This window comes from Pan troglodytes, chromosome 16, assembly GCF_028858775.2.
Source record: "Pan troglodytes isolate AG18354 chromosome 16, NHGRI_mPanTro3-v2.0_pri, whole genome shotgun sequence".
NCBI lineage: Eukaryota > Metazoa > Chordata > Mammalia > Primates > Hominidae > Pan > Pan troglodytes.
In genome coordinates this window covers 42,487,694-42,512,099 of record NC_072414.2, presented here as the reverse complement: position 1 = coordinate 42,512,099, position 24,406 = coordinate 42,487,694, and the positions used below count along the sequence as shown (strand labels likewise).

The following is a 24,406-nucleotide window of genomic DNA, read 5'->3' as shown; positions in this document are numbered from 1 at the left end:
GGGTGCGGTGGCTCACACCTGTAATCCCAGCACTCTGGGAGGCTGAGGCAGGCAGATCATCTGAGATCAGGAGTTCGAGACCAGCCTGGCCAACATAGTGAAACCCCGTCTCTACCAAAAATACAAAAATTAGCCGGGCGTGGTGGCAAATGCCCATAATCTCAGCTACTTGGGAGGCTGAGGCAGGAGAATGGCGTGAACCCGGGAGGCAGAGGTTGCAGTGAGCCGAGATCGCGCCACTGCACTCCAGCCTGGGCGACAGAGCAAGACTCCGTCTCAAAAACAACAACAACAACAACAAAACACAAGCCTCATAAAGTGAGTTTGTCACTCTTTTCTCTGGCACAGATTGTATAAAATAAAAATCTGTTTCTTGAAAATCTGGTAGAATTGAACAGGAAAACCATCTGGTCTTGGAATTTCGTTTTTCTTGGTGGGTAGATTTTAAAATACTGACTCAGGCTGTTTTAGCTATTATAGGTCTAGTCAAGATTTCTATTTCTTCATGTTTTTTAAAAAATACTTTTTTTTTTTTTTTAGACTGTGTCTCTCTCTTTTTCCCAGGCTGAAGTAGTGGTGCACAATCTCGGCTCATTGCAACCTCCACCACCTGAGCTCAAGTGATTCTTGCATCTCAGCCTCCTGAGTGGTTGGGATGACAGGCAAGTGCCATCATGCCCAGCTAATTTTTTTAAAAAATTTGTAGGCCAGGGGTGGTGGCTCACGCCTGTAATTCCAGCACTTTGGGAGGCTGAGGCAAGCGGATCACGAAGTCAGGAGATGGAGACCATCCTGGCCAACATGGTGAAACCCCATCTCTACTAAAAATAAAAAAAATTAGCTGGGTGTGGTGGCATGCGCCTGTAATCCCAGCTACTTGGGAGGCTGAGGAAGAATCACTTGAACCCAGGAGGCGGAGGTTGCAGTGAGCCGAGATCGCGCCGCTGCACTCCAGCCTGGTGACACAGCAAGACTCCCATCTCAAAAAGAAAAAAAATTGTAGAGACAGGGTTTCTCCATGTTCCTCAGGCTGCTGTGGAACTCCTGGGCTTAAGCAGTCGGGCTGCCTCGGCCTCTCAAAGTGCTGGGAATACAGGTATGAGACACTGCCCTTGACCAAAAATAAACTTTATTGAAGTGAAACATATATACAGAAAAGTACACAAACCATGAGGATAAAACTTGATGGATTTTCAAGTGAACATACCCATGTAACCAGCAGAACAGAGTTTAAACAGAATGTTACCAGCACCCTAACTGTACTTGTACCTGCCTTCGAGTCTGGAAAACCACTGACTTCTGGCAGGACAGATTTATAGATTTTTGCCTGATTTTATGCTTCGTATAAATGGAATTGTACAGTATATCCTTTTTTTGTGTCTGGCTCCTTTCATTCAAAATTATGTAATGTTCATCCATATTGTTGTTTATATTGTAATTTATTCATTCTCATTGCTGTATAGTATTCCATTGTATGAAAATACTACAATTTAGTAATTCATTCTACCATTCAGGAACTTTTGGATAATTACTAGCTTTTGATTAATGCAAAGAGGGTTGCTATAAACATTCTTGTTTTTTGGTGAACATAGTGTACACAGTTCTTTTGAGTACATACCTAGGAGTGAAACTCCTGGTTCAGAAATATGCATATATCTGGCTTTAGTACATACTGCTCAGTAGCTTTCCAAAGCGACTGTACCAATTCATACCCCCACCAGCAATGACTGGAAGTTTCAGTTGCCTTAAATCCTTGTTAACACTTGGTAGTCTTTTGTTCGTTTTGTTTTGGCCCTTCTGGTTGCCCATATAGTAGAATGGCATTGTGGTTTAAGTATCTACTTAAATTTGTATACTTTCTTTTGTGAAATGCCTAAACAAGTCTTTTATTCTTTTTCCTATTCTGTGGCCTGCCTTTTTCTTATGGAATTGTAGTTCTTTTTAAATCTTGAGTGTCCATTTTTAAATTACCTTCTGTGGCTTGATTCTTCACTCTTTTTTTTTTTTTTTTTGAGACAGTTTCGCTCTTGTCTCGAACTCATGACCTCAGGTGATCCACCTCCTTCAGCCTCCCAAAGTGCTGGGATTACAGGTGTGAGCTACCGCGCCAAGCATACTTTTTCATTAAATATTTTAAAGATATATCCATATTGTTGCATGTGGTTATAATTTCACTAGCCTATGATGTATATTGTGTGAATATATCATAAATTATCCATTTTCCTATTGATTGACATTTCATTGTTTCCAGATTTTTGCTGGCATGAACAACATTATGCAGACATTCCTGCATATATATGTGCATAAGAGTTTCTCTCATGTATATACTTAGGAGTGAGGTCACTTAGATCATAAAGTATGTGCTTGTTTAACTTTCTACAAGTGATTATACCAATACATACCCCTACCAGGATCGTCAGACTTCTTAATTTTTGCCATCTAATGGATACAAAATTATCTCATTTTAGTCTTTCCTATTCTATGAAATATTTGTCTTTTGCACATTTTTTACAAACTGGGTTATTTTTCTTCTTATCGATTGGAAAGAGTCATTTACATGTTCTAGATCCTTGTTATATGTTACATGGGTTAGAAATAACTTTTCTGTTTTTGGTTTGTTGTACATGATCTTTTTGTTTCCCAACTTAAATAAAAAGAAGTTCTTAGAGATAGTTCACATACCACAAAATTCACCTTAAATGTGTTCAGTTGTGTTTTTTGTTGTTTTTGTTTTGTTTGTTTTTGAGACAGAGTCTGGCTCTGTCGCCCAGGCTGGAGTGCGGTGGCGTGATCTCGGCTCACTGCAACCTCCACCTCCTGGTTTCAAATGATTCTCATGCCCCAGCCTCCCAAGTAGCTGGGATTATAGGTGCACCACCATGCCTGGCTAATTTTTTAAAATATTATTAGTAGAGATGTGGTTTCACCATGTTGGCCAGACTGGTCTGGAACTCCTGACCTCAAGTGATCTGCCCATCTCAGGGCCTCCCAAAGTGCTGGGATTACAGGTGTGAGCCACCGTGCCTGGCCAGTTCAGTGGTTTTTAGTACATTCACAGAGTTGTGCAGTTATCACCACAGTCCAGTTTTAGAACATTTTCGTTATCCCCAAAAGAAACCCTGTAACCCGTTCCTTCTCCCCCAGTCCATAGCAACTACTAATCTTCTCACGGGCACTCTCTCTCGATCTCTCGCTCTCTTTTTTTTTTTTTTTTTTTTTTTACAGAGTCTTGCTCTGTTGCCCAGGCTGGAGTACAGTGGCATGATTTCAGCTCACTGCAACTTCCGCCTCCCAGGTTCAAGGGATTCTCGTACCTCAGCCTCCCGAGTAGCTGGGACTACAGGTGTATTTTTGTATTTTTAGTAGAGGTGGGGTTTCACCATGTTGACCAGGCTGGTCTTGAACTCCTGACCTCAAGTGGCGCACCCACCTCGGCCTCCCAAAGTGCTGGGATTACAGGCATGAACCACTTCTCCTGGCCTCTACTTTATATTTCTATAGATGTGCCTATTCTGCGTATTTTTAAAATTTTATTTATTTTATTTTTTGAGACAATATCTCACTCTTGCTCAGGCTGGAGTGCAATGGTGCAATCTCAGCTCACTGCAGCCTCAACCTCCCTGGCTCAAGTGATCTTCCCTCCTCCCTCCCTCGAGTAGCTGGGACCACAGGTGAGCACCACCATGCCCCAATAATTTTTGTGTATTTTGGTTGAGATGGGGTTTTGCTATATTGCCCAGGCTGGTCTCAAACTCCAGACGTCAAGTGATCCACCTGCCTCGGCTCCCCCAGGTGCTGGGATTACAGGCGTGAGCCACAGTGTCTGGCCTATTCTGGGTATTTTAATAAACAGAATCATAGAATATATGACCTTCTGTTTTTATTTTCTTTTATTCAGCATAATGTTTTCAAGTTTCATTCATGTCATAGCATGTATCTGTACTTCATTCCTTTTTATTGCCAAATAATATTCCATTGTATAGGATATACCACATTTCCTTAATCCATCCAGTGATGGACATTTGGCTTGTTTCCACTTTTGGCTGTCATCAGTAATGCTGCTATGAACATTTATGTACAGGATTTTCTGTAAACATGTTTTCATTTCTCTTGGGTATATACCTAAGCTTGAAATTTCTGGGTCATATGGTAACTCTGGTTAATTTGTTGAGGAACTGCCAAATTGTTTTCCAAAGTGGCAGCAGCATTTTACGTTCCCACCAGTAATGTATGAGGTTCCAGTTTCCCCACATCCTCAACCGAACTTGTTACTGCCTCTCATTTTTTATTCTATCCCATACAAAGTAGGTATGAACTGGTATGTCATGGTTTTGAGTTGCATTTTCCTAATGACTAATGATGTTGAGCATCTTTTCAAGTGCTCTCTCTCAAGTTTTTAAAATAAAACTTTGCAAACATTCAGAAAATCTGAAAGAATTGTACAGAGAACATTGGTGTACATCGGCCGGGCACGGTGGCTCACGCCTGTAATCCCAGCACTTTGGGAGGCCAAGGCAGGCGGATCACGAGGTCAGGAGATTGAGACCATCCTGGCTAACACGGTGAAACCCCGTCTCTACTAAAAATACAAAAAATTAGCCGGGCATGGTGGCGGGCGCCTGTAGTCCCAGCTGCTCAGGAGGCTGAGGCAGGAGAATGGCGTGAACCCAGGAGGCGGAGCTTGCAGTGAGCCGAGATAGCGCCACTGCACTCCAGCCTGGGAGACAGAGCGAGACTCCCATCTCTAAAAAAAAAAACAAAAAACAAAACATTGGTGTACATTTCAGCTAGATTCAGTTATTAACATTTAGCAGTGTATACACTTTTATTACTTTCACTCTCTATACATATATATGTGCACATCTATACACATGTATATCTTTTTGCTGATTTAAATCTTGTATCATGACACTTCATAGATCAAAATACATCCCTTAACCACATTCTTCTACATACCCACAATAGCAGAATTATATGTAAGAAAATTTAAAATTCCATCACTCATATTCATAGATTCATATTCAAATATCAATTGTCACAAGGTTTTTTTTTAGTAGCATTTTTTTTTCAAAGACCAGAATCCATCCAAAATTCACAAATTGCATTTGGTTGTTGTATCTTATTGTAATTGCTGACAATCAAGTTTTAATTTGGTTGGAACATCGATCTTTTCTAGTTAGTCCTTTTCTGTGTCTCATTTAAGAAATCCTTTCCAACCCTGGAATTACAAAGATATTTACCTACATGTCTTCCAAATATTTAAATTTTTTTGCACTTCTGACAAAAATGTAGTATAAATTAGGGATTCAATTTCATTTTTCTGCATATGAATAACCAAATGTCTCAGCCTCCTCTTTTCCTCAGTAACGTATAATGCTGGTTTTCCTATGCTGTGTGTGTCTGTTGGTCAATTTGTTCACATTTGGGCTAATTCCATACTGTATTAATTATAGCTATAAAATATTAAATTTATTAAATTAATATTGAATTAATTCTTAATTTAGCTTATGAATATTAATTATAGCTATAGCTTTGAAATAAATATTGATATCTGGCAGAGCAAGAACCATCATTATTCCCTAAGTCATTACCATCACAACTTTATTCTTATTTTTCAGTAGTATTTCGATTATTCCTGGCCCTTGTCAATTTCTGTAAAAAATATAGGTGTGAGCCATGTATTTCTCTTCAGTCATTTTGGTAACTTATTCTCCAGATATTTGTCTATTTCATCTAAGGTCTCAGTTGGCTGGCATAAAGTTTTTAGGGTATTAACAATAAATTTATTCAGGATCTGTAGCTATTACATGTTTTTTCATTTTTAATTTTATCATTGACTTGTCTCTTTTTTTTTTTTTTTTTTTTTTTTTTTTTTTTTTTTTTTTTTTTTTGAGACGCAGTCTCGCTCTGTCGCCCAGGCTGGAGTGCAATGGCACGATCTCAGCTCACGGCAAGCTCCGCCTCCCGGGTTCAAGTTATTCTCCTGTCTCAGCCTCCTGAGTAGCTTGGGACTACAGGCGCCCGCCACCATGCCCGGCTAATTTTTTGTATTTTTAGTAGAGGCGGGGTTTCACCGTGTTAGCCAGGATAGTCTCAATTTCCTGACCTCGTGATCCGCCTGCCTCAGCCTTCCAAAGTGCTGGGATTACATGAGCCACCGCGCCCGGCCGCCTTGTCTCTTATTCTCCAAATCTTACTATTGACGTCCAAGTTACTATTTTTGAGAGAGGGTCTCACTCTGTCTCCCAGGCTGGAGTGCAGTGGTGTGATCTTGGCTCACTGCAACCTCTGCCTCCCAGGCTCGAGCCATCCTCCCGCCTCAGCCTCCCAAGTAGATGGAACTACAGGCACAACACCATGTCCAGCTAATTTTGTAATCTTTTTTTTTTTTTTTTTTGTGACGGAGTCTTGCTCTGTCGCCCAGGCTGGAGCACAGTGGCGCGATCTTGGCTCACTGCAAGCTCCGCCCCCCGGGTTCACGCCATTCTCCTGCCTCAGCCTCCCAAGTAGCTGGGACTACAGGCGCCCGCCACCGTGCCCAGGTAATTTTTTGTATTTTTAATAGAGATGGGGTTTCACCGTGTTAGCCAGGATGGTCTCAATCTCCTGACCTTGTGATCCGCCTGCCTCGGCCTCCCAAAGTGCTGGGATTACAGGCGTGAGCCACCGCGCCTGGCCTGTACTCTTTTTTTTATAGAGATGGGGCTTTGCCATGTTGCCCAAGCTGGTTTCAAACTCCTGGACTCAGGCGATCCATCTGCCTTGGCCTCCCAAAGTGCAGGGATTATAGGCATGAACCACTGTGGCAGGCTAACATCCAAATTATTTTGTCTTAAAACACCAACTTTTACCTTTTTTAAAATCTTCTGTATTACATCTTTGTTTTCTGCTTTATGGGTTATTCCTCTTACAGTGTTATCTCTTCCCTCTACTCTTTTAGGGTTTATTCTGTTATGTTTTAATGTTTTAAACTGAGTGTCCAGTGTATTAACACTCAGTCTATCCTTTAAGATATAAGCATTTAAAACTACAAATGTCTATCTGCCACTTTCTCTGCCTTTTTTTATTATAGAATATTTCAAACATATACAAAATTGGACAGCATAACAAACCTCCATGCATCCATCAACTAGCTTGCTGAAGCAAGATATTTGAATATAAAATAAATGATCAATTCATCTTAATACTGACCCACTCTCTTCTTGGCATCGTATTATTTTTAAGACATTCTCAGACATCAGTGCATCCCATGTTTTGATATAGTATTTTCATTACTATTTACTTCTAAGTGTTTTACTTTTATAATTTATTTATAAACTTACTTAGAAGTGTTTTTTTAATTTCCAAAAGTATTGATTTTTTGTGGGGGTATCATTTTGTATTGACTGCTAATTGTATTGTGTTCAAAGACTAGGGTCTAAATTAAACTAATCTTTTTTTTTTTTTTTTTTTTTTGAGACAGAGTCTTGCACTGTCGCCCGGGCTAGAGTGCACTGGTGCCATCTCGGCTCACTGCAACCTCCGCTGCCCAGGTTCAAGCGATTTTCCTGCTTCGGCCTCCTCAGTAGCTGGGATTACAGGCAGCCGACACCATGCCCAGCTAATTTTTTGTATTTTTAGTAGAGACGGGGTTTCTCCATGTTGGCCAGGCTGGTCTCGAACTCCTGACCTCGTGATTCGCCTGCCTTGGCCTCCCAAAGTGCTGGGATTACAGGCATGAGCCACCGTGCCCAGCCTAAACTAACTCTTTTACATTTGTTGAGACAGTGCATTTCTATTTCAGGAGTCAGATACTCATCTAAGTATATATTGTAAAAGCTGTATCTATACTAATATTTTTGTCTGCTTGATCAATAGTTGAAATCTTCCATTATGATGGTAGACTTGTCAAAACTTCCCTATAGTTCTGTCATTTGTTTTTAACAAGTCTGTTTTGTTAGGTAGGTAGCAGTTTCAAATTATACAATTTGGGTGATTTAAACCTTTTTTCATTATAAAGTGACTCATTTACAATGCATTCTATCTTAGGGACCATTTTAGCTGATGTATAGCTACTTCAGCTTTCTCTTGGTCATATCTACCTACGACAAGTTGAGCATCCCTAATCTGAAAATCCAAAATGCTCCAAAATCTGAAACATTTTAAGCACCGACATGATGCTCAAAGGAAATACACCTTTTCTGAGTTCTAAATGTTATATAGTGCATAGAACTGGATTTGTTGTTGTTGTTGTTGTTGTTGTTTTGTTTTTGAGACAGAGTCTCACTCTGTCCCCTAGGCTGGAGTGCAGTGGCATGATCTTGGCTCACTGCAACCTCCACCTCCCAGGTTCAAGCAACTCTCCTGCCTCAGCTTCCCAAGTAGTTGGGATTACTGGCACGTGCCACCAGACCCAGCTAATTTTTGTATTTTTAGTAGAGACTGGGTTTTGCCATGTTGGCCAGGGTGGTCTGGAACTCCTGATCTCAGGTGATCCGCCTGCCTTGGCCTCCCAAAGTGTTGGGATTACAGGCATGAGCCACCACACTTGGCCTAAAACTGGATTTTTTTTTTTTTTTTTTTTTTTTGAGATGAAGTCTCGCTCTGTCGCCCAGGCTGGAATGCAGTGGCACGATCTCGGCTCACTGCAAGCTCCACCTCCTGGGTTCATGCCATTCTCCTGCCTCAGCCTCCGGAGTAGCTGGGACTATAGGCGCCTGCCACCATGCCCGGCTAATTTTTTGTATTTTTGTAGAGATGAGGTTTCACCGTGTTGGCCAGGATAGTCTTGATCTCCTGACCTCGTGATCCGCCCCCCTCGGCCTCCCCAAGTGCTGAGATTATAGACGTGAGTCATCGCGCCTGGCTAGAACTGGATATTTAAAATCCAGTAAATATTTGGTAAATTTACTACATCCCATATATTTCAACTAGTAATAAATTCGGATTTACTTGTCGTCATCTTCTTTTGTGCTTATGTTAGCCTTATTTTTCTAATTCGGCAGTCCCCAACCTTGTTGGCACCAGGGACTGATTTTTGTGGAAGACAATTTTTCCACTGATGCGGTTTTTTTTCCATGGATGGGGGCCGGGGCGGGCATTTGGGATTAAACTGTTCCACCTCAGAAAATCAGGCAGTAGATTCTCATAAGGAGCACGCAACCTAGATCCCTCACATGCGCAGTTCACAATAGAGTTTGTGCTGCTGTGAGAATCTAATGCAGCAGCTGATCTGACAGGAGGCGGTGCTCAGGGTAGGTTTGCCGCTCCCTTCCTGCTGTGCAGCCAGGTCCTGAACAGGTCAGGGACAGGCAGCCTGGGGGGGTTGGGGACCTTTGCTATGTTGTTTTCCCCTGTTGTTCTTGCTGCTACTAAACTGATAAAGCTTTCTTTATTTTCCCTCTACAACTTTGGAAGTTACACATTTTGATTCTTTAGTAATTATGCTAAAAAACTACAGCTTTCATACTTAAAGCCTAAAGTTAATCAAGATCTTTATACTCTGCTCCCAAAGAAATGGAAAGCTCTTAGAACACTGTAATTCTGATCACTGAACTACTGTTTTCAGCATTTTTTGTTTTTGAGACAGGGTCTCGCTCTGTTGCCCAGACTGGAGTGCACTAGTGCAATGAATCATAGCTCACTACAGTTTTGAACTCTGGGCTTAAGGGATCCTCCTGCCTCTGCCTGCCAAGTAGCTGGGACTACAGGCATGCTACTGTGCATGGCCAACTTTTTAATTTTTTTTAGAGACCAGGTCTCACTATGTTGCCCAGGCTGGTCTCAAACTCCTGGGCTCAAACGATCCTCCTGCCTTGGCCTTCCAAAGTGCTGGGATTACAGGTGTGAGCCACCATGCCCAGCCGGTTTTTATTCATTTTTTAATATGCCTCCAAAGGAGACATTATCATGGTTTTCTACTGTTCATATTGGGTTATATTTGCCCGGATCTTCATCAGTCTTTTTTGTTAATCACTGTCTATTATGTATCACTTCTTCCTTCATTGAGTTTTTAAAATTCATGTGGCATATATTTCAGTAGGCTTTTCAGTGAGGGTCTGTTATCCTAAAGTCTCTCAGTCTTTGAGAAGTCTTTAATTCACTTTCATTCTTGGATGATAACTAGAAATCAAATTCTAGATGGACAGTTATTTTTCTCTATTATTTTGAAGCTACTGTATTGTCTCTGATTTCTATGGCTGCTATGGAGAACTTTTACCAGCAGGTTAGATTCTTGTGGGTAAACTCTCTTTTTCTTTCTGGTTGCTTTTAAGCTTTTTCTCTTTGTCTCTGTTGTTCTGCAGTATTATTTTTATTTATCCCTGGCTCGCTGCATTTCCTAAATGTGAAGATTCATGTCTCATTAATAATTTTCAGCCATTATCACTTTTAATATTGCCTTGCTCCCCTACTCTTGATTCTCTCCTCCTAGAACTTCTACAGGACATATGCTGAATATTCTCATTCAATTTTTCATGCCTCTTAACCCGTATTCTCCATCACTACTCCATTCTTGCTAATTTCCCCAACTTCATTTTACAGTTTATTCATTTTTTTTTTTTTTTTTTTTGAGATGGAGTCTCACTCTGTCACCCACACTGGAGTGCAATGGCACGATCTTGGCTCACTGCAACCTCCACCTCCCGGGTTCAAGCGATTCTCCTGCTTCAGCCTCTCAAGTAGCTGGGATTACAGGTGCACGCCACCAGGCCCAGCTAATTTTTTTGTATTTTTTAATAGAGACAGGGTTTCACCATGTGTACCAGGTTGGTCTTGAACTCCTGACCTCATGGTCCACCCGCCTCAGCCTCCCAAAGTGCTAGGATTACAGGCATGAGCCACCGCGCCCAGTCCGGTTTATTCATTTTCTGTGTCCTAATATCTTCATTAAGTTAATTTCCAGTACAGTTGTACCTCAGTATCTGCAGGGAGTTGGTTCCAGGATCCCTTTGACTACCAAAATCCACAGATGCTCAAGGGCCCTATATAAAATGGTGTCTTTTCTGGTGTTTTTTGTTTTTGTTTTTTGAGACAAGGTCTCATTCTGTTGCCAGGCTGGAGAGCAGTGGCTCAGTCACAGCTCACTGTAGCCTCGACCTCCTGGGCTCAGGTGATTCTCCCACCTCAACCTACCAAGTAGCTGGGACTATAGGCACGTGCCACTATGCCTGGTCAATTTTTGTATTTTGTGTAGACAGGGTTTTGCCATGTTGCCCAGGCTGGTCTACAACTCCTGGGCTCAAGCAGTTTGCCCACCTCCATCCCCCAAAAACGTTGGGATTACACGTGTGAGCCACCATGCCAGGCCTGGAGTAGTATTTGCATGTAACCTATGCACATCCTCCCATATACTTTAAGTCATCTCTGGATAACTTATAATATCTAATACAATATAAATACTATGTAAATAGTTGTTACACTGTATTTTAAAATATGTATATTTTTATTGTTGTATTATTTTTTCAAATCTTTCCCATCACATTAGTTGATTCTGAAGATGCAGAGCCCGTAAATATGGATGGCCAACTATGTTGTATTTCTCATTTCTGAAAATTCTATTTAGTTTCTAAAGTTTGTTTCCTTCTTCTAAATATATTTAAATATACTTTATTTGTAGCCTCTGCTTAATAATTCTATTATCTAAAGTCCTTGGGGGTTTAAATCTTATTGCCTTCTGACTCTTATGATAAATTGTCTCCTTGCATGTTCTATTATTTTGAATTGTGATCTCAACTTCATTGGGGTTTCATATGTGGATATCCTGTTAGGTCTGAGTTAACATGCAACAATCTAGAAATTCTGTTTCCTTCTGGCAACTGCCCTAGAAATACTTTTCATATTAAGTTCACAGGATTCTCAGACCACACAGGTAGTATAAATTTGAATCCCAAACTGGTGAAAAGGTAGGTCTATGGTGACAAATTCCCAGGTGTGACTTTTATTCTCTGTACCATGAGTCCAAGCTAACACAAGCACTAGAGGGTGGATTTTGTTTTTTAATCCTTCCATTGAGGGTGAATGTCTTTAAAGGTCCTGGCTTTGTATGTGGATCTCAATCCAACTTCTCACCTTGTAGGGGGGCCTAAGACTTTACCTCGAGTGTCCTTGCGTGACCTTTAAAACCCGAGCATACTGGTTACAGAGACTAGGGACTGTCTTTACGCCCAGGCAGTCACAAAGCATAAACCACACACCATACTGTTGTTAAATTTCCTGTTTAGGGCTCCGCCCAGGCTGGAATGCAATGGCACGATCTCAGCTCACTGCAACCTCCATCTCCCAGGTTCAAGCGATTCTCCTGCCTCAGCCTCCCAAGTAGCTGGGATTACCGGCATGCGCCACCATGCTCAGCTAATTTTTATATTTTTAGAAGAGATGGATTTTCACCATGTTGGCCAGGCTAGTCTCAAACTCCTGACCTCAAGCGATCCGCCTGCCTCAGCCTCCCAAAGTGCTGGGATTACAGGCGTGAGCCACCATGCCTGGCGGAACCTTGATCTTTTAAATGTGAATTTCAGATATTTCTATTACCTGTAAGGAGAGAGGTGGGGAAGACGAAGGTTGAAGGGAATATTGAATAAGTAACTCCTGTGTACTAGCCCTCAATACATGAGATATTTGATAACAGCTATACAAAACAAGCCATGTTAATAGATGAGAAATTAAAGCTCAGAAAGGTCAAATAATTTCGCTAAGGTCACAATGTACTATTACACCCGAATTCACGTTGAAATTAACTAGACAGATCCATTTTCATTCTGGACATGGTGGTGTATGCCTGTAGTCCCAGCTATTTGGGCGCCTGAAGTGAGAGGGCTGCTTGTGCCTAGGAATTCATGTACAGCCTGGGCAACATAGCAAGAAACTGCTTCTAAAAATAAATAGGCTGGGTGCAGTGGCTCACGCCTGTAATCCCAGCACTTTGGGAGGTGGAGGCAGGTGGATCACTTGAGGTCAGGAGTTCAAGACCAGCCTGGCCAACATGGCGAAACCCCATCTCTACTAAAAATACAAAAAATTAGCTGGGCGTGGTGGTGCGTGCCTGTAATCCCAGTTACTTGGGAGGCTGAGGCAGGAGAAGAGCTTTAACCCAGGAAGCAGAGGTTGTGGTGAGCTGAGATCACGTCACTGCACTCCAGCCTGGGCAACAGAGCAAGACTCTGTCTCAAATAAAAATAAATAACTTTGGGAGGCCGAAGTGGGAGGATCCCGAGGTCGAGATCGAGACCATCCTGGCTAACACAGTGAAACCCCATCTCTACTAAAAATACAAAAAATTAGCTGGGCATGGTGGCAGGCACCTGTAGTCCCAGCTACTTGGAAGGCTGAGGCAGAAGAATCGCTTGAACCTGGGAGGCGGAGGTTGCAGTGAGCGGAGATCGTGCCACTGCATTCCAGCCTGGGCAACAGAGAGAGACTCCATCTCAAAAAATTAAAAATAAGTTAACAAATAATCAATTTTCTTCCTCTACAGCAGAGGTCAGCAAACTTATTCTGTTAAAGGCCAAACAGTAAATATTTTAGGCCTCATAAGCCATATGGTATTGGCTGCAACTATTCAGTTTTACTGTTGTATCATTAAAGCAGCCACTGAAAAGTGTAAACAAATGAGCATGACTGTGTTCCCATAAAACTTTAAGGACATTGACATTTGAATTTCATAAAATTTTCACATATAACAATACTATTATTACTTGGATCTTTTCCCCAACCATATAAAAATTTAAAACCCGTTGCTAATGCATGGGTCTTACAAAAACAGCCTGGAGTTGACCCACGGGCCGTGGTTTGCTGACCCTTATCATACACCATAACACCTCCTTGGAAGTACACCTCTCTAATGCCTTTGTTCCAAACAATACTGGGTTAGGAAAGACATGGAAAAAGGAAAATGAGACACATTATTTTTTGTACCCTATGGGTGATTGAGGGGTTGTTGCTACATAGCCCCCTCAATTTGTGCTGTAGCAATGCAGTTAAGATCCTTATTCTAATGTTAAATGTCTCTTCTGTGGCTTATCCTAACTTTAAAAAAAAAAAAAAAGAAGCCATCTTACGTAAATGAACTTACAATTTTAAGACAGGGTCTCACTCTGTCACCCAGGCTGGAGTGCAGTGGTACAATCACGGCTCATTGCAGCCTCGACCTCCCGGGCTCAAGAGATCCTCCCACCCCAACTTCCCAAGTAGCTGGGACTACAGGTGTGCACCACTATGCCTAGCTCATCTTTTTTTTTTTTTTTCCTTTAAAAGATATGGAGTCTCGCTATTTTGCCCAGGCTGGTCTTGAACTCCTGGACTCAAGCAATCCACCTGCCTCAGCCTCCCAGAGTGTTGGGATTACAGGTGTGAGCCACTGTGCCCCGGCCTGAATTATCTTCTTATTGTAAAATTTCCTTTAATGCTTAATAGTTGATGTATATTAAGTGCTAACTAAATATTCACTGATAAACATTAATCAGGTGCTGCTAAATATTGTCTTTCTTTATTCACAGATGATAGTCAATGGGCACAACATATAAGTAGTTACAATGAAATGAGAAGCAATATAGCAGTCAGGCTATATGCATGATTTAACAACAAAAGTATCACTTCCTTTTAATTTAGTATAAGGGACAATTTAAAAAGCATCTCTTGGCCCTATCATTTCTGTTCCAGTAGTTAGTGTTCATATGTGAATACTAAGTTTGACATTCCTTTCTCCCATAGAACCATTTTGGTGATTTGGATGGTGGCCACTACACTGCTTTCTACAAGAATTCAGTCACCTAGGCCTGGTATAGCTTTGATAACACACGAGTCAGTGAGATTCCAGATACTTCCGTTCAAAATGCTATGGCGTATCTCCTGTTCTATAGTTGCCAGCCCTTTTCCATACCAATACAAAAGCGTTAAGAGCCAGGAAAATGGTGTTTCCTGAACACTGCAAAACAAGCAGTCAGCATCTGGTGGTAGAGTTTTGCTTGGTCATTAAACTCTTAGAACTTACTTGCATCATTAACATTTTTATGCCTTGTGGGCATGTTATACAACCTTTCATCTTAAGATAAATCTGTCGTCCAGAAGATGGGTCTTGGTTCACTGAAAAAGGCAGTGTGAATATAATGCAATGCTAATGGATGCAGGCCTTCAAAACACTGCAATTATATAGTGAGTTCAGGTTTCAAAATTCCGTGTTTTATCAGAAAATCTCTCACAATCATATATATTCAACAAATTATTTTCCAAAGATACTCATGAAGCTAAACAAAAATTATTTTTGTTCAAATGGCTCTTTGAGTTTAAGAATATGATTTGAATATATTTGATATAATAATTTAGCCAAGAAGTGGTCTCTTAGACTAATTGTAAAACATGAAAAGTTGTCAGCTTCACAATTTGAACCCCATCCTTTCATCTTCTCCCTGAGAGCCTGCTAATGGTGGTCTCTTTCTGAAGCACTTTTAGAATCTTATTTTTATATGGAGTGTTTTACTGACTATATATATAGCAACTGAGTCCCTCGGTTAAATAAATTATAAGCTCCTTTAACCCTCTTAATACATCACTCTGTAAAGATGTAGTTTATAATGCAGTTCACTTTGCAATCATGCCTGACTCCCGGCATTTTTACTTTAATATTTAGAATGAATATTCTCAATATGTGAGAATACTAGTCTTGAAAGAATGACTCTGGGTGTTATTATATAGCACATGTGTATATAAAATCTATGGTTTTACTGTCCTATATTTGATAATACAATATTAAAGACAGAACACCCACAGGGTTATAAATTATTTTTCTCATTAAGATTTTAATGTAGCTGTAAATGAAATTCTCGTTTTAAAAAAATTAAAGTTTCCATTTTTTTTTTAGAATAAAGATTTAGTGCACAAATACAGCCCAAAGCCAACAGAAAAATCGCTTTGCCCTGTCATTTCCCTAAGAAAGCACTGAAGTTTCTCAAAATAGGCTGAAAGAAAAAAAGCAATCCTCTGAGTTCTAGGTTTCACAAAAGGACCACGTGTTAAACTATGTACATCGATTTGATGTGCAAGTATGCAATAAATATGTACACATACATTCCTATCTGCTTTACATCATTCTAGAGTAGAGTATTCATAGTATATCAAGATGGGATTTAGAAATGTGGAAAGGCCATAACAGTGAAAAGGAAAAAAAAAGATAACAATGGTTTTTAGACCAGTCGAATAATAATGCTTAGCTAGTTAATTATTTTAACTTTGGAGCAGACTAAAAAAGTTGTTTTGAAATAAATGGTACCTGTAAGTAAGTGATGCTTACTGCAATACTTGTTAAATGTTATTTGTCAGCACTGACCGGAATTATATAGTGCTAGTAACACAGCTCCCACTGTCCTAGAATTCCTCTAAATGGCCAGCTATAGCTACCATTATCTTGATAAGCATTTCAAGAGTTGTGTTGCTGAGCCTTTTAAAAGATAACTAGTTTATAACCTATGTCTCCTTATGTGGCTACATCAGTTACTCGTGGTCCCAGTGAAGTATAAAAGAGGATATAAGCTGCTGAAGATTTCACAGAAGAAACGGAGATATCAGAAACTTCATGATCATCAAACTTAAACCACCGTTGTCTTGCTGCATTTTTACAATAGGCTGTGTAGTGGCCTCCATCCAGCCCGCCGTAGTGATTCTGTGCCAAACAAGATAGAAAAATCAATTCAGTTAAAATTGTTATTTAAAATACGCCAATAGTTTCAAAGCTTTATGTTGTTCTTACTCTTCCATGAGGTAGGAAACCACTTAAAACTTTTTTTAAACTTGCTTTGAAACAAAAAGTCTTCAGTTCAAAGAGATACTTACTGAAACAGAAAACAAATTATATTTCTTCAAATTGTTCTTTGGACCAATAACATACTGTGACAAGTCAAGATTTTCTAACGGGAAGTCCACAGATGTCTGTAATTTTTGTTTCCACCTGCCATCGTAGGAAAAACTGCAGAACAAAACATTACAATTACACTGACAGAGGAAGATACCAGGATGAATCCTCATTCATTAACATCTAGATTTTTAGCCAGGACTGTAAAATCCATTTCAAATACAAAGACTTGGAATTTTAGTAGTAGAGGAACCTGTTAAAGACATTTGGCTTCATTTCCATTTTACAAACAAGAAAACTGAGGCACATGGATATTTAATGATGTGCCTAAGGTCAAACAGCCAGAATGGTAGAGGTAGGACTATACTCTGGTCCAGCTACAACTGCTACATGAGTCTTCTAGGAAGGTAAGACCCACATGTTTATAATGCTGACCACCACAAAAGAAAGAATGACAGCTGCTCTCGAGTCAAGCTTGTACTTCAGAGGAAACTAGAGCCAGAAATTGAGAGTAGGAGACTACTGACTAAAATAATGTCATTCATTCCATTATTCTGGCATATTCTGCTCCTTTAAACATCAAAACAATGATATCTTGGTTATTTCATAATTTTGAAAATATTCAGCATTAAAAATTTTAGCAAATGTGTAATCACTTATAGAATGTTTATACTTCCAGAATCCTCAACTAGGACAATGGAAAAAACTAGCTTTTGTTAGAAAAATTTACACAAGAGAAATCTGAACATGTAAATTTGGAAATTAATATATGGAACTAAGAATCTCAATACAAGATAAAACATTTTTAACAGAAATGCTTTTTTGACACAAAAATTACAGCTCTCAATAAAAAAGTGCAACTTCCTTTAAAAAGTTTTTCAAATAATCAACTCAAAGTTCTTGAGTTACATGGATTATGTGATTATGTGAAGACCAAAGAATCAGCAAAAGATCTGGTTCGTGTTTTATAACTCTTGTCATTATTCCTTCTATTATAGGACTAGACCTTTTCCATCAATTGGAAAAATCTGGATGAAATTATTTCTGCACTTAATGGTATCATTAACATATTTTATCGTTAAAATACTTTAAAAATTATAAATTTTATTTAACACGTAACTAAGTCTGTTATGCTTTAGTCTGCTGTTTGAATGTTACATTTCATGTGCTAATTTGTTTGAATTATACTGTAATATTTGTATACATTTTCACTTGATGCTTTGTAATTATTTAAAATTATAAGGAATTACATGAAATAGTGGTATTGTCATTTGGCTGTGGTATTGAAAACACTGAGGTGAACTAACAGTCTCATTTCTGCTTTATTTCCCTAGATCTACTGTAACCAGATAATCGTCCTTTGTTATGTGCCCATGGCAGGCAGTACAACAAGTATAAATTACACAGAACTTAAAATTCCCTCATTTAATTTCACTGAACAGGAGGACAAACTTTCCCCTTTACCGTTTCAGATGCACTAAAAGCACAGGTGGTAACTTCCAGATTTCTATCTTTTTTAGAGAATCCCGTCGAGCTCTGCAATGACTGCAGTAAAATCTGTTGTTATCTGTGAGTTTTTCTTCTTTGGAAAATAATCTAAGGCAATCCTGGCAGAAAAAAACAAGTAGCAGATACTCGTTAATTCGATTCTTCAATAATGTCAGAGAGCACCTATTTAGTTAGTCACTCTGCAGGCACCAGTGATTCAACAGCAATCTACACAAAAGAGTTCCTGCCTTCCCAAAGCTTGTGATCTAGTGAGAAGCATAGACAAGTGAACAATGACAGCACAGAGTGTGGTGAGTGCTACCTACAGTGTGTTGTGACAGGACACAGGAAAGCCCCTAACCTGGTCAATCAGAGAAACCCTGTTGGAGGAAATGACATTCTGGAGGTACTTTATCAACAAGCTTTTATATAAGAAATATTGTTGATACATGGAAAACAGGATATTTATTTGATATCCCCATGTAAAGCAAATGCTTATGAAAAGTAGGCCTAAGTTAGTCAACAGACAACTTTCCAAATTAACTTATAAAACTTTTTAAAAACATACTAACAATCCTGAAAGAATATTTAATAAAGGTATCTTTAAAAAAGAAATTTCTACTTCTTTCTAATCTATATAGGCCTAATTATAAAACAGAATTTATATTGAGTTTTACTGATAAAAGGTTTTTTTTTTTTTTTTTAAAGACGGAGTCTTGTTCTGTCCCCTAGGCTGGAGTGCAGTGGCGAGATCTCAGCTCACTGTAAACTCCGCCTCCCAGGTTCACACCATTCTCCTGCCTCAGCCTCCTGAGTAGCGGGGACTACAGGTGCCCACCACCACGCCCGGCTAATTTTTTGTATTTTTAGTAGAGATGGGGTTTCACCATGTTATCCAGGATGGTCTAGATCTCCTGACCTCGTGATCCGCCCACCTCGGCCTCCCAAAGTGCTGGGAGTACAAGGCATGAGCCACTGCGCCCGGCCGAGTTTTACTGATAAAATGTTTGTAAGGGTAAAGACCAGAAATTTACATCTCTATATCCATAAAAACAGCATTTTTATCCAATAAATCATTTTCTCTCTCCTTCTTAAACTTACCTGTAATGTACATTTACTTGTGGATGCTAGTGGTAGAGACAAATACATGAAGGCCTCAAATGTCCTAGACTTTTTGTGACATGTGAGGCACTGTACTGTAGATTTGAATTGACCCTGAAAAAGTGCAACAATAATAGACTCATTGAGCTGCTTGTGTTTCTGCCAGGCATGTTCTGCAGCTTTAAAGTCATCGAGATGATCATTATTTTCTTCTTTATATCTCTTCCGATTATCAGCCTGGAAATAAGATGATTTAAGCTCTATATTAATATCTCAAAGAAAACACTTAAATATAAATTGAAAGAATAAAAGTGAATACAAACACTTGCCAGATTTAGAAACACCTGTAGTTCTCATAAAGGAGTTCTGATCTCACTGAGTGTGGCAAAAAATAATTCTAGCCAAAAATACCAAAAAAAACTCACTTTATTGAAGGAATGTGACTTGTTGAAATTTCCAAAATTTTTATTTAAAAAGCTGAAAAGGGCCAGATGTGGTGGTTCATGCTTGTAATCCCAGCATTCTGGGAAGCCAAGGCAGGAGGACTGCTTGGGGCCAGGAGTTCGACACCAACTTGTGCAACATAGTGAGACTCCCCCCCTCCATCTCTACTAAAAAAAGAAAAAGCTAAAAAGTTTGGTTTTTAGAAAAGATATCCCACATATAGCTGGGAATTACGGCTACAACTGGACATATATAATTTTGTTGCCCTAGCCTCTCTCTCTCTCTATATGTATATATGTATGTGTATATATTTATGTATATATACGTGTCTATATGTATGTATATATACATGTATATATATATACACGTGTCTATATGTATGTATATATACATGTATATATATATACACACAAATATTTTTGTGTAGGTGTGTGTGTGTGTATATATATATATCTGTTCAGTGGTTAAGAATGGTGACCCCAAAATATGTGAGACAAAAAGTGCTAAAAAGAAGTTGTAGTATGTAAATGGAGGGTGGTCATTTATGTATACATACATGCCTTTATAATAACTAGTCACATGAGTCATTTGGTTACATGGAGTAATTTTTTTTTTTTTTTTTTTGAGAAAGAGTCTCACTCTGTCGCCCAGGCTGGAGTGCAGTGGTCACTGCAATCTCGGCTCACTGCAACTTCTGCCTCCCAGGTTCAAGCGATTCTCCTGCTTCAGCCACCTGAGTAGCTGGGATTACAGGCACATGCCACTGCACCCAGCCAATTTTTGTATTTTTAGTAGAGACGAGGTTTTGCCATGTTGGCCAGGCTGGGCTCAAACTCCTGACCTCAGGTGATCCACCAGCCTTGACCTCCCAAAGTACTGGGATTACAGGCATAAGCCACTGTGCCCAGCCAAGTAATTCTTATTTTAGAAGGATGTGTAAGAATAAAGGCATGTTCCACTTTCAGCAAGGGACTGGGAAAAAGAAAAGAATAAGGATATGTACAATAACATATACATATTATATAAACATACAATAAAAATGCTCAAACTGTCTATAATCTTTTATAAGATCATTTGTTTATGATTTTACTTTCACATACATGTGGGTCACAAACTCCAATAACTATTTTAACATTTGCAAATTTCTCAGCAATACTGCTTGTTAATTAGTAAATACCAACTGTATATGCTTCAAATATTACACTTACCTGATGTTTTATAATTCTCTTATACAGTCACTATTTGAATAAACAAGCACTGAACTATCACCAACTAGAATTTTAAACTGCTATAAAAATACAGTGCTACTGAGCAACCCTAAAGAGTCTCTGCAACTTAGAAAAATCCAATTTCTTACTTTATTTAGATCTTCATGGAGACCATCCATTAGGAACAGAAGCAATTCTTGTGAATCTTGCTGACTGTATCCTGCAAACTGGTCATTGATCTTCCCAATGGTGATTTTAAAGTCCTTTGGACTGATATATCTATACTGTCCTGTCCACAGGGCTTTCATGATTATACCAAATTCTTCTGCCACTTCACCTTTATGCCCCAACAAATTTGACCTGTGCAAATAAAAGTTGTTACAAAAGACAATAAAGGAAATTTAAAAGTTAAGCAAGGTACAGTAGATTCTTGATGTCAACATGAAATTATTCACATACTGTAGCACTACATTAAACTACTTATTTATTTGCAGGCTTACCACCAGATTCTCATCTGAATCTGACTTGCTTACATCCCTTCAGCTTCCTTCTTTTGGCTGCAAGCCCTGCATGGTCTCCTCATCATCAACAGGCTCCAGTTCGTGACAGCGAGGTTCTGCCTTCCGGCACTGCTCTCATCCTGTCTGTCCTTTACTAATCAGAGAAGGCTTTACTCTTTTTTGAGATAGGGTCTCATTCTGTCACCCAGGCTGGTGGAGTATAGTGGCACAATCACGGCTCACTGCAGCCTTGACCTTCTGGGCTCAGGTGATCCTCCCACCTTAGCCTCCCAAGTAGCAGGGACTATAGGCATGTATCACCACACCTAGCTAATTTTTGTAGAGACGGAGTTTTGCCTTGTTGCCCAGACTGGTCTCAAACTCCTGGGCTCCAAGTGATCTGACCACGTCAGCCTCCCAAAGTGCTAGGATTACCAGTGTGAGCCACCATGCCCAGCCTTCATTATTCCTAAGGATAAAGATATTTTCCCCTTTCCTAATTTGACTTTTCTGGAGCTGAGTGGTAAGTACTATGGTTTGAAAGGTAAAATGGGTTCTTGATGTCAACATGAAATTATTCACGTACTGTAGCCCTACACCAAAATGCTTACTTATTCATAGGTTACCACCAGATTCACGTCAAATATTCCAAAATTCAGGTGTTGCCAATGTGATAGGATTAAGAGATGGGGCCTTTAAAGAGGTGATAAGGCCATGAGGGCTCCCCTCCCTGGTGAACAGGATTAGGTGCCGTTTAGGGCTTGACAGGACGAGTCTGTCCTCTTTCGCTTCCACCTTCTACCCTGTGAGGATGCAGCAAAAAAGCTCACCAGATGCCGGCACCTAGATGATGGCCTTCCCAGTCAAGAACTAAGAGAAAATACATTTTCGTTCTTTACAAATTATCTAGTCTTAGGTATTTTGTTATAGCAGCAGAAAACTAATGGACTAAGACAGTAAATACGGTTAGATCATCCTTTTAGCATTATAATGCAAAAAGTATGACATGTATTTACCTGTTAATATCATCCTGATAACAGTTTCGGTTGAAATAATCAGCCAAATGTGGAGCGTTACATAGGCACTGCAATATTGAGTTCATATAACAAGTATTTCCTAAGTTGCGAAGTCCAGTAAGAGCTGGTCCAGAACCTCCAAAAACAGGATTGAGGTTCCGAATCTGAGAAGCAGAAAGCCTTGAGATCTCAGCTTTAGGATAACATGTTGGCCTGAGGAAGAAAAAGGATACAAGATGTCTTAAAATGCTGAGCATATGAAATTAAGGTTCTATACTATAAATGGCAGCAAACTGTAGCACCTGTACCACAGGCATCTTGTAAACAGTTAATATGTTAACTCATAAGATGCTGGGCCTTCCAGGACATTTAATATTTAGGTTAACATTAGTCATACGACTAAGGTCTCAGACCTTCCCATGAAACACATACCTTTAACCTCTTAATGTGGGTCATGGTTCTTAGAGACACCTTGAGATAGATAGATTATCTCACTTCTCATGAACTAGGAGCTCTAGTAGAGAAGGCTCTTTTAAACTCCTTTAAATGATCCCTGGAAGTTTGGCATTATCAAATGTTTGAACTCACCCAGAATGCCAAATGAGGAATAATAAAAAAATAAAAACAAAAACAAAAAAAACCATACCGTGGAGTAGATATCAAGGGAAGCAGAGGTTATTTGGGTACTATTACTTAAATTCTAGAGTGTGTTGACTATTCACGGATGGATACACAATTACAGTCAAAAAATACAGTTCCAGCTGGGCGCAATGGCTGTCTATAATCCCACCACTTTGGGAGGCCGAGGTGGGCAGATCACCTGAGGTCAGGAGTTTGAGACCAGCCTGGCCAACATGGTGAAACCCCGTCTCTACTAAAAATATAAAAAGTAGCTGGGCATGATAGTGGACGCCTATAGTCCCAGCTACTCAGGAGGCTGAGGCAGGAGAATCGCTTGAGGAGGCAGACGTTGCAGTGAACTGAGATCATGCCACTGCACTTCAGCCTGGGCAACAGGGTGAGATTCCGTCTCAAAAAAAAAAAAATTCCTTAGTTGCACTAATCACGTTTCAAAGTAGACACAAACCATACTGGACAGCACAGATACAGTACATTTCTATCACCACGGAAAGATCTGCTGGACAGTGCTGGGGCAGAGAATGCCTTCTAGACTTCTGTAATATGGTGTATTTGATTTATATGTGGAACTACTAGAACTGCTGAAGCATAAGGAAAATCTTAACTGATAGGTCTTTTTTCTTTTTTAATTAATCCTTAACGTTCTTCCACCCCTAAAAGTAATACTGAGAACAGATTAAACTATATTTCAATCAGCTCTTCTTTACCTGTACTCAGGTGCATGTACTCGTGTGCTTTTTCTGTTCAATATATAAAAAAATACACAAACAGCATACAGTCCTTAAAACATTATCAAATTAACACACTTAAGAATGATTCAAGAAGAAATTAAATCTCACTAGTTATTATAATGAACTCTAAAAGCTATAACAAGATTAATAGAATTTTTAAAAGCTCCTTCGAATAAGTCTGCACCTGGCAGGGTAAGTTCTCAGGAAGAAAAAATTTCAACTTTCTTAGGATGTGTTCAACTTACTTAGGATTAGGCTTAAAAGAGCCTAATTAAAATTCCTTAGCAAATACAAGTGTATAATAAATGGGAAAAAAAATCATTTATTTATACTTCCACCTATTGGCCCCCTCCTCCCAAAAAAGTAAAGATTAGAAGTGGTACACAGACTTAAATCATCTCCTCATAGCCCTATCAGTCATAAGCTAAGAGGATTCCAAAAGGGACGAAGCCAGAAG

General features: G+C 39.5%; 2 protein-coding genes across 15 annotated transcripts in view; one reads left to right on the top strand and one right to left on the bottom strand.

Annotated features, from left to right (window-relative positions):
* Nucleotides 1-14,967, top strand: part of USP50 (ubiquitin specific peptidase 50) — a 48,882-nt gene extending 33,915 nt beyond the window's left edge. The window contains 2 exon segments of the mRNA XM_003952651.6: nucleotides 572-576; nucleotides 14,689-14,967. Coding sequence (XP_003952700.2) covers nucleotides 572-576; nucleotides 14,689-14,874 — 191 coding nt within the window. The 3' untranslated portion in view covers nucleotides 14,875-14,967.
* Nucleotides 14,968-15,753: 786 nt separating this feature from the next.
* The window catches only part of USP8 (ubiquitin specific peptidase 8), a 76,205-nt gene continuing 67,552 nt past the window's right edge, over nucleotides 15,754-24,406 (bottom strand). For all 14 annotated transcript variants that reach the window (XM_016928212.4, XM_054666940.2, XM_063794939.1 and 11 more), the window contains 6 exons: nucleotides 22,580-22,792; nucleotides 21,213-21,423; nucleotides 19,412-19,648; nucleotides 18,287-18,429; nucleotides 16,804-16,936; nucleotides 15,754-16,633 (listed from right to left, as the gene is read on the bottom strand). In XM_016928212.4, the coding sequence (XP_016783701.1) occupies nucleotides 16,448-16,633; nucleotides 16,804-16,936; nucleotides 18,287-18,429; nucleotides 19,412-19,648; nucleotides 21,213-21,423; nucleotides 22,580-22,792 (1,123 nt within the window). In that variant the 3' untranslated portion in view covers nucleotides 15,754-16,447. The remainder of the gene's footprint in view (nucleotides 16,634-16,803; nucleotides 16,937-18,286; nucleotides 18,430-19,411; nucleotides 19,649-21,212; nucleotides 21,424-22,579; nucleotides 22,793-24,406) is intronic.